The sequence below is a fragment of the Miscanthus floridulus genome, chromosome 7, assembly GCF_019320115.1.
Source record: "Miscanthus floridulus cultivar M001 chromosome 7, ASM1932011v1, whole genome shotgun sequence".
Taxonomy (NCBI): Eukaryota; Viridiplantae; Streptophyta; class Magnoliopsida; order Poales; family Poaceae; genus Miscanthus; species Miscanthus floridulus.
In genome coordinates, this window is record NC_089586.1 from 131,788,456 (window position 1) to 131,798,505 (window position 10,050).

At 44.4% G+C, this 10,050-nt stretch overlaps 1 protein-coding gene and 1 pseudogene across 1 annotated transcript; one reads left to right on the top strand and one right to left on the bottom strand.

Moving 5' to 3' along the window:
• The first annotated feature begins 1,681 nt into the window (after positions 1-1,681).
• Positions 1,682-2,224, top strand: LOC136466303 (uncharacterized). Its single transcript, XM_066464687.1, has one exon. It carries the CDS (start codon positions 1,682-1,684, stop codon positions 2,222-2,224), a length of 543 nt encoding a protein of 180 aa, XP_066320784.1.
• A 3,951-nt stretch (positions 2,225-6,175) lies between these two features.
• LOC136466304 (uncharacterized) lies at positions 6,176-7,781 on the bottom strand (annotated as a pseudogene).
• Between the last annotated feature and the right edge of the window lie 2,269 nt (positions 7,782-10,050).

Sequence of the window (10,050 nt, forward strand, 5' to 3'; positions counted from 1 at the left end):
AAGTGTTGCACATGAAGATCCTACCCCAAGCACACTTGATGGTGATCGTGATGATAATGGCTCATGCTCAAGCCATGATGATGATGCTACTACAAGCCCATCCACTACACCACTTTGCTTCATGTCACAAGGTGACACCAAGGTTGAGACACCGTTGACCGATCGTGAAGGGGTTTCTGTGCCGAGTCCATCATATCGTAGAACGCCTGTGCGGCTGCTTCCATCTCCTCCTTCTCACGTCCCTCATCGAACTGTCCTTGGTGAAAGTCATCTAACATGTCTGCTACCCCGGCATCAGCATCAAAAGCCTCCACCCATGGTCTCACCACCTCCTCTCTCATACGATGGGCTTCACCATGGTGGACCCACCGGGTGTAGTCCGGCGTAAATCCATTCTTCACAAGATGTTTACCCATTTCTACCTTGTTTACCCTTCTCCTGTTTCCACATTTGCTGCAGGGACACAAAACTAGGCAATGTCCTTTAGCAGCGTTGCCAAATGCACTGTTCAAGAAAGCATCGGTCTTGTTCATCCATTCCGTGGTGTAATCACTCTGACTTCTCCAGCCCGTGTACATCCACTGACGGTCATCCATCCTCTAACATATGTATCGGCGAGTAATGTAACCATTAATTGCATGTACATGGTGTTCCTACTGTATAATAGGTGAGGATAGGTCCTAATCCCACCCGCAGATGTGTAGATGAGGTTAGTTTCCATGCTCTACTCCTATCCGAGACAGAATTTTGGCAGCACCTCCCCGCTGTTCTCCAGATACACGTCCTGCCAAAGAAGAGTGTGTATCCGGAGAACAACAGGGAGGTGATGCCGAAACTCTGTCTCGGACTAGAGCAGAACATGGAAACTAACCCATCTACGCATCCGCGGGCTGTCCAAAAAGCGTGGACAATCCGAAATAGATACAGTCATAGATATGCAAAGATCTGCATACCTCCAACCGTATCTCTTTCGAACGGGAGATGCCTAACTGGGTTACGCGATCTACGACAATGATATGAAAAGAGGGGTTATACCTAGGGTGGCGACGGAGTCAGGCTAGCGGGGCCGTGGCGGGTCGGTGCAGTGGCGAGACGACGCGGTGCAGGCAGACCGACACAGTGGCGAGAACTCCGACTCAACTCTGATGGGCTCTTCTCTACAAAAATGGAACAAAATACTGTTATTTATAAAAAAATTTGGCAGAACCTCCCCTGCACGGTGAGGTTTCCAAAACCTGCAAAAAACAACGGCACGATGGCCGACAAGCACATATGGCTCAACAGAAGCCATGTAGTTTGGATATCAATCCATGCAGAAGAATATATCCAAGTAGTACCACTACTTGTACTACTACTTTCACTATTGCTACTACTACTACCATTGGTTCTTCTACTACTACCACTATTGCTACAACTAATATCATTAGTTGTACTACTACTACCACTACTTCTACTACTACTACCACTAATTCTACTACTAATACTACCACTAGTTGTAGTAATACTACCACTAGTACAACTAATACTACTACAACTACCACTACCTCGACAATAATAAGTGAGAAGGCATACCTGACGGGCGACGGGGTAGGGGTGGGCGGCGTTGGGATCGGGCGGAGTCGGGGACAGGGGTCGAGCACGGAAGGCGTCGGGGCGGGTGGTCACGGACGCTGCCGGGGGCATGGCTAGGCCAGGTAAAAAGGCGCGGCCAGGGGGGGCTCAGGGCCTCCGGTGTCAGGGCGGCGGCGGCGGGAAGCCACCGGGGCACGGCGCGGCCTGGGCGGCGGGCAGAAGGGTGGCGCGGCTGGGGGAAGGGCGGGGGGGGGGCACGGCGCGGCGGGCGGAGGGCGCGAAGGCAGCGGCGGCGCTGGCGCGGGGGCAGGGGCAGGCCGGCACGGGACGCGCGCGGCCGGGCGCGTGGCAGCGAGGGCAAGGCGGCGTGGGGCGAGCGCGCGGCAGTCGGGCGAGAGAGGGCAGGCAGCGCGGGGTCGCGGGCGGGCGGGTGCGGCCGGGCGGCGGTGCGGCCAGGCGGCGGAGGAGAGGACGGTTCTGGCGCAGGGGCGCCTGCGCGGGGCGGGGCAGGCGGACTGCGGGGCTTTCGCAGAAGGTTCCGCGGGGCAACACGGCGAGCGGGCGGCGCGGGCCCGCGAGCGGCCGGTGGCGGCGCGGGCGAACGGGGCGGGCAGGCGTGGGCGGGCAGTGGGCGCGGGATGGCTGGCAGTGACTGCCCGGCCGGTCAAAAACCGCTCCGCGGCTTTGCCGAGTGCCGGATCAGGGAGGCACTAGGCAAAGATTTGTTTTTTTTGTTTTTAAATTCTTTGTCGAGTGCCTCAGATCTGGCACTCGGCAAAGATTTATTTATTTTTTTTAAATTCTTTGCCGCGCGTCTCAGATCTGGCGCTCGGCAAAGAAAATTTTTTTATTTTTAAAATACTTTGCCGAGTGCCCCCGTACGGCACTCGGCAAAGATTTAATTTTTTTTATTATTTCTTTGTCGAGTGCTCCTGTGTATGCACTCGGCAAAGAGGAAATTTAAAAAAAAAATTAAAACATTCTTTGCCGAGTGCCTGATGGCTGGCACTCGGCAAAGACACCCTTTGCCGAGTGCCATGCCCCGGCACTCGGCAAAGTTTTTTTGTTTTTTTTGTTTTTGGCCTCCAATTTTTTTGTGCAGCCTTTTTAAAGCACCAGGAACTCCTAGTTACAATTTGGGGATTTTTTGTGGCTTTTTGTTATATTTAGTTACTTTATTTCGTTTACTTGAATTTTTCCGGAAATTAGAAATTTGAACTGCACGTGGTACGAATAATAGAGTTTAATGATTCGAAAATTGATAGTCATGTTAGTGAGTGTTATGAGAGGCCGTATCCAGGAACGGACCCGAAATTTCGGACATCTCGTTCACGAAACATGTCCACGAAATTGCGTGTGAAGTGTTTATAAATTCTATAAAAAGCAAACGAAGTCCGAAAATCATGAAACTTGTTGAGATGTCGTGATATCATATGTGGAGGCTATGATAAAAATTTCGGAAGATTTCGTACACGTTGTCACGTACGATGCTTACAAACCAGGACATCTCCACATGTGATATCTGATATCACATGTGGAGATGTCCTGGTTTGTATCACATGTGGAGATGTCCTGGTTTGTAAGAATCGTACGTGACAACATGCACGAAATCTTCCGAAATTTTTATCATAGCCTCCACATATGATATCACGACATCTCAACACGTTTCATGATTTTAGGACTTCGTTTGCTTTTTATAGAATTTATAAACACTTCACACGTAATTTCGCGGACATGTTTCGTGAACGAGATGTCCGAAATTTCGGGTCCATTCCTGGATACGGCCTCTCATAACACTCACTAACAAGACTATCAATTTTTGAATCATTAAACTCCATTATTCGTACCACGTGCAGTTCAAATTTCTAATTTCCGAAAAAATTCAAGTAAACGAAATAAAGTAACTAAATATAACAAAAAGCCACAAAAAATCCTCAAATTGTAACTAGAAGTTCCTGGTGCTTTAAAAAGGCTGCACAAAAAAATTGGAGGCCAAAAACAAAAAAAAACTTTGCCGAGTGCCGGGGCATGGCACTCGGCAAAGGGTGTCTTTGCCGAGTGCGGGCCATCAGGCACTCGGCAAAGAATGTTTTAATTTTTTTTTAAAATTTCCTCTTTGCCGAGTGCATACACAGGAGCACTCGGTAAAGAAATAATAAAAAAAAATTAAATCTTTGCCGAGTGCCGTACGGGGGGCACTCGGCAAAGTATTTTAAAAATAAAAAAATTTTCTTTGCCGAGCGCCAGATCTGAGACGCTCGGCAAAGAATTTAAAAAAAAATAAATAAATCTTTGCCGAGTGCCAGATCTGAGGCACTCGGCAAAGAATTTAAAAACAAAAAAAAACAAATATTTGCCGAGTGCCTAACTGCAGGCGCTCGGCAAAGAAGGCCGTGGCAGGGCGCCGTTTCACGGGCAGCCTATGCCGAGTGTAGAGATTTTGCCGAGAGTCTGGCACTCAGCAAAGAAGTCCTTTGCCGAGTGTCTGTGTTTGCCGAGTGCCCGGTACTCGGCAAAGAAATCTTTGCCGAGTGCAATTCTTTGCCGAGTGCAGCACTCGGCAAAGAAGATCTTTGCCGAGTGTCCAATTTTTAACACCCGGCAAAGAAATTTACACTTGGCAAAGTCTCGGTTTCCAGTAGTGTGTGGTTCTGCACGCCAATGGCATTTATCGTGTCACGTTCTTGCTGGTTCACACACAAATCGCATCATTTTCATGCTACCGCTGGTTCGCACCTAATTAACCTATGAACCGAAAGCTCAGGTCGCATGGTTCACACACAATCGCATCCTTTTCATGCTGCCGCTTTACATGCTACTGCACGCACGTTTATTCTTCTTTTTTTATCCAGAACAATGTTTTTCTCTCACAAATTGCTCTAGAATTCCTTTAAATCACCTAAATTCCTCCGCAACCTGTTCGGCTGGTATGGTTGTGGAGGAATTTAGATGGTTTGGAGAAATTTTAGAGGAATTTGTGAGAGAAAAACACTGTTCTGGATGAAAAAAGAAGCGGATTAAGCCGGATTTAAGGGCACGCAAACAGGACAAGAGGAAGAAAATTGGAGGAATTGTTTATTCTATTGTTCAACGACAACAATGATGCATGACGAAATACATACCACTCTAACAAGAATATTATTCTCTCTTTATAAGACTCAATCCATCTCAACTTGGACCAAATTATATAAAAAGTATTAATAGATATGATGTGTAATAAGTATCGTTAGATAGCTGATGAAATATAATTTCATAATAGATCTTTTTGAGATATAAATATTGGTACTATTTTTTATAAACACGATCAAGAGAGGATAAAAGGGCAAGTAGACTGGTGGTACATAGTGCGTGGTTCTTTCATCCGTGCAACATCCATACATGTCCTCTCACATATCTATATTTATGACATGCAAAACCATTCTAATATTTAAGATTAAAGATAAATATAAATTTAAACATTATTTACTCCGTAGTGAGGAGGAACGAAGTTGTATCGTGCACCTCGCTCAACATCCCACAAACAGGTGTTTCTCAATGTGAACAAACCTCATCTGAGCTTGCCTTGTTGTTTGATTACAATCAGCGACCTCTAGCTATAAAACATACCTCTAGTCCATAGTTATTGGGACCGGACCGAAGATCGAACCGGCGAGGCCGTCGATTCATTGGTTTACTGGTCCAACCGTTTCGAACCGATTGAACCGCTGGTTCAATTGTTTTGGACCGGACAAATCGAACCGGTCAAAAATAGTTTGAACCGGTATATATATATAATTATATATGCTATAATTAATAATTGACGGATGCTAAACAACATAAATTTAATTGCACAACTATAAGGTTCATACATATGTATATATAGAATGACATGTTCTCAGTCTTTCATCCAGTGTTCTCTATATAATAGGCTAAAAATTTAGCCAGTCAATTTTTTTTCAAAAAAAAGCCAGTCAGAATGCAGCTTGGCTTCGCTTTTCCATGAAAGAAATGCAGGTTCTATCTTTATGAACTTCCTAACTAGATTGTGGGTCTTTATCCCTGTAAAAAATAGATAATGGATCATCAAGTTAGTACCATTTCATACAGCAGTTCAGACTGCAAGACTGATAGCAATGCACACCAAGCTCAGACTGATAGCAATGTACACCAAGTTCAGAATGATAGCATACCCTGATCAAGGATCCAGTAAACTTCTGCATTACGGACCAGTAAATACTGAAAAAAGACTAAACAACTGCAGTACTGATCAAGGATCCAGTAACTGAAACTCAAATAGCTAACAACATTTTTAGACAAATGATGCATCCAGTAACTAAAACTGAAAACTGAAGAAGGCAAAGGATGACAATGTTCAGAGCTACATGAATCTGAGAAAAAAAAGATCTAGCAGTAGTTCACACTTTCAGAACTACAACAGTTACTGGATGACAGAAAGTGGAGATGACAGGAACTAGAGATTGCATAGTTTCAGCACTACAGGAACAGGAGATTACCAAGTCCCCAGCAACATTGGCACATTTACCAAATCTATAGCAACATGACCTACTTGTCCACTATATAACTGGATGACAGCATGATTAATAGCATGACTGGTAGATGGTACTCAATCAAAATTCAGGGAATCACATTCATCTTCAGGTGCATCATCACTTGGTCCACCAACATCAAGTGCAATACCATCGTAATCAAATAGATCTTCCTCTCTTTCCAGGTTCCGAATGTCCTGAATCTCGTCACTTTCTTCCATGGCATCAGCCTCAACAACATCCAAGTCTATCACCGATTCTGATTTTTTTTATCAATATAGATATGATGTTAAATGAGAAAAAAATATATGTATGTTGAACTGATTTCACAATTGACAAGAGACATTACCATCACTGTATTGTATACTTAGTGCGGACATTTCACTACGAAAGGCGTTCAGCTCTTCCGAGTTAAGGCGAGGTGGATTGTCCTCTAAGATCCAAGCTTCATTTCCCTTTCCAATTTGTTCCAAACTTATTGGGTCATAATTTCTTATACTGAATTTGGACCTAATGTTCAAATAGTTCAAACAAGAAATCAATGAGGACTATTATCCAATTGACATTAATATTTGACAGTAACCAACAATCCTAAAGTGAGGTTGCTACCTACAGCTAATATTATTTTCAAGTTACAGAATAGACTAGCAGCTAGCTGTGCAAGTTTCAGCCCAATAGACAATATCATTTTCAGGTTAAAGAATAGGCTAGCAGATAGCTGTGAATGAATGTAAGGAACTAGAGAAGGGGTACCTTTGACGCAATCTCAGGTTACAATGAACATACACAATATCATTTAGCCTTTGATGCTCTAATCTGTTTCTTTTTTGGAGTGCACATGCTCAAAGTAGCTCCAGCTCCTCTCACATCCAGAAGCACTACAAGTTTGGCTCAACACACGCAGGACAAGCTTCTGTAAATTTGGTGCGCTGCAACCATAAGTTTGCCACCACTCATCTGTGTGACAAAACAGAAGTTAGTGATGCTGAAATAAACTGGAAAAGTAAAAAACAACAATCTAGAAGTAGTAGTGAAGTTACCAGCAAGCATGACCGAGCGATCATTTATAGCAGTTGAACGCCCAAAATCACCTTCTCCATTCCTAAAAATCTTCATTTCTTTTGTCAAAGCACTTCTAAGGGCAACATCTTTGCCGGCATATCTCTCTATGACATCAAGAACTCCAGAAGTAGTAAACTTGTACTTCTCTCTTAGTTCAATATTGTACTGGTTATTAGGATTGAACCAAAAGCCAGCAGCATGGAGATTCTTATCAAAGTGCTTATCCCACCGTGCATCTATGTATTCCAAGAAAGGCTTTGCTAACTCTTTCTTTCGCTGAAATCTCTTCACAATTTCATCTCTTACAGCATGGAATGCTGCAAATAGATAGCCCATTGCAGGTCTCTCATCGCTGTCCGCTATTCTTAGCACCTAAACTAGTGGTTCTGATAATTGGCAAACAATAGCACAATTTTTCCAGAACTTTTGGTCTAGCACAACTTTGGTGAACTTTTTGGCTTTTGGTTCCTTATAATATGCACAGGTTGTCCACTCATTGGAGATAACCATTGCATGCAGTTCAGCTTTGTGCTTATATATGCTTTGCAAAGCAATAAAATTAGTAGCAAAACGAGTTTGGGCTGGGCGGAGAATCTCATGACCTTTATTGAACTTCCTCATTAGATACAATGGGAAGGGGCTGTAGGTGCATTAGCAACAGAGATTTCAACAACGTCATCTTGTTCTCTAGGTTCTGGCCCATATGCATTCCATTCCTCATAGTCCTGTTGTGCCTTCTTTTTCTTTTCTTTCCAATCTTCAATGTTTTGAAACATTGCATGCTCAACCTTAGGATCCACCTTTTTACATGGCGCCACATTACCTGGGTATTTGGCTAAATGCTCCTTGAAACGATGGATCCCTCCTCCTACAAATACATCATTACAGAACATGCATTTGATCTTCTTTTTTCCTCCTTCAGTGAACTGTGTACAATATCCCCATGCTGGATCAGATTTTCTTCTTGTCTTTACTTCTACGGATGCCTCTTGAGTAGAAGGTGTTGAATTCCAGTTACTGTTAACCGGAGTTGGAGTGTCCGAAGAATCCACTGTGTGCAAAAGAAAATACATATCAGTGCATGTATAACCTTACGTTTCTATGAAATTAATCAATAATCAGAGCCATGTTTCTATTCTATCAGTCAATTAACAAAGCAATGTAGGCCATATATCTTACTGAATATATCTAAAAAATCTTACTGAATATATCTAACAAATCTTATTGAAAACGTATAAAAAATCTCACTAGACAAATACCAAATAAATGCAGGCCATATAGTGTCGTGGAGTGGAGGTGCTGTCATCTAATAAATGTAGACAAATACTAGACAAGCTCACCATTAGTAGCCATGTCGTGGAGTGGACGTGCCCGCCGAATCCGCCCACTGCACAGCTGCCCATCGCCTGCTCTGCACCGCGCCTCGACTACCTAACCCTAGATGATCTTTTCGATCTCAACACCTACAACAACACTGCAGAGGAAACGGACTCAGATTAGATGTTGTATGTATATACGACATCTGAGATTGGTAAACAGAACAAGGTACCCTAAGTTACTGATAAATTAAATGACCAGACAACATGAGCAATAATGTACCAAATTTCCAACCAAATTAAAGAGGACATGACCATCGGTAGCTGTAGTTAACAGGAAACTTGGGTTGAAAAGGAATGCCTGATTCAGTAGTAGGTTCTAGTATTGATGATAAATATATCTGAAACAAAGTAGGGAGTTTGCAGGGAAAGTAAACATGACATGAGGCAGCATGGGTCAATTTGCAATTGGTTTGAGGCTGATGAACAGCATGCATACAGTGCAATCAACAATGTACATGCAGCATAACTAATTGATGAATCGAAATAAATATGCCAACAGCGATGTACAAACTAACTGCACTTTTAGAATGAAATGTTGCTGGTTGAATTGATGGTGGCCTAGGTGGGAGGGCGACTAAGGATGGGAGACCGCGCTAGCAAAGTCATTACCAGCCACCGGAATACTGAACAGTCAAATAGTGCGGTGACAGCGGCTGGCTGCCAGAAGCGCACGACGCAGGGCATGGATCCGCATCCTCGGGGAAATTTACAAACAAATGACTAGCATGTAGACGCTGCGCGAGCAACTCTCTTAACAGCAGCAGGGAAGAGCAGCGCAAAGGAGAGAAGGATTCCTCCTCTCTCTTTCTCGGAAGAGAAGCGTACCTGTGCGTCGGTCATCGAAGCAACAGAGATAGGAGGCGACGATGGGGATCTGCTCTGTTGTGTTGCTGTTGGGTGACGAAGAAAACGACGATGGGCGAAAGGGCGCTCTGGCGGCGCAGGTGGGAGCGGAGCTGGCCTGAGTCACGGTGGGCGCTGTGGGTAGGGGAGAGAGGAGAGACCCCGAGTGGTCGAGTGACGGAGCCCCCAGCTACGCGCGTGCTGCTTCTAGGAGGAGCAGAGCCACTGCCACCGCCGCCCAAAATGACTGCGAAAAGGATAAGAGTTATTTTTTCCCTCCCTCATTTTTACCGATGTGCATCAATGCCCCCCTAAGAGATAAGGTTGTCCTGAGTGCACAGAGGGGTTTGGAAAAAATAAAAACCCACCGGTTCGTATGGAACCGCCCGGTTCACCGGTTTGATGAAAAACCGGCCGGTTCAACCGGTTTATAGCGGTCCAATTGCACAGACAGTCTTTGAACTGAACCAGACCGGTGTAGGCTCTGGTTCGGTCTTTTACCGGTCCGACCGCCGGTCCGGTCCGGTCCAAATAACTAGGCTCTAGGCTAGTTATAAAATTAAACTCTATTTTCCCTTTCTCAGTCATTTGTGTTGTTTTATCTAACCTACGAATCAACTACCTTTTCCCTTTCTTGGCGTTTCATGTTGTTTTCCTCTAACCTAACC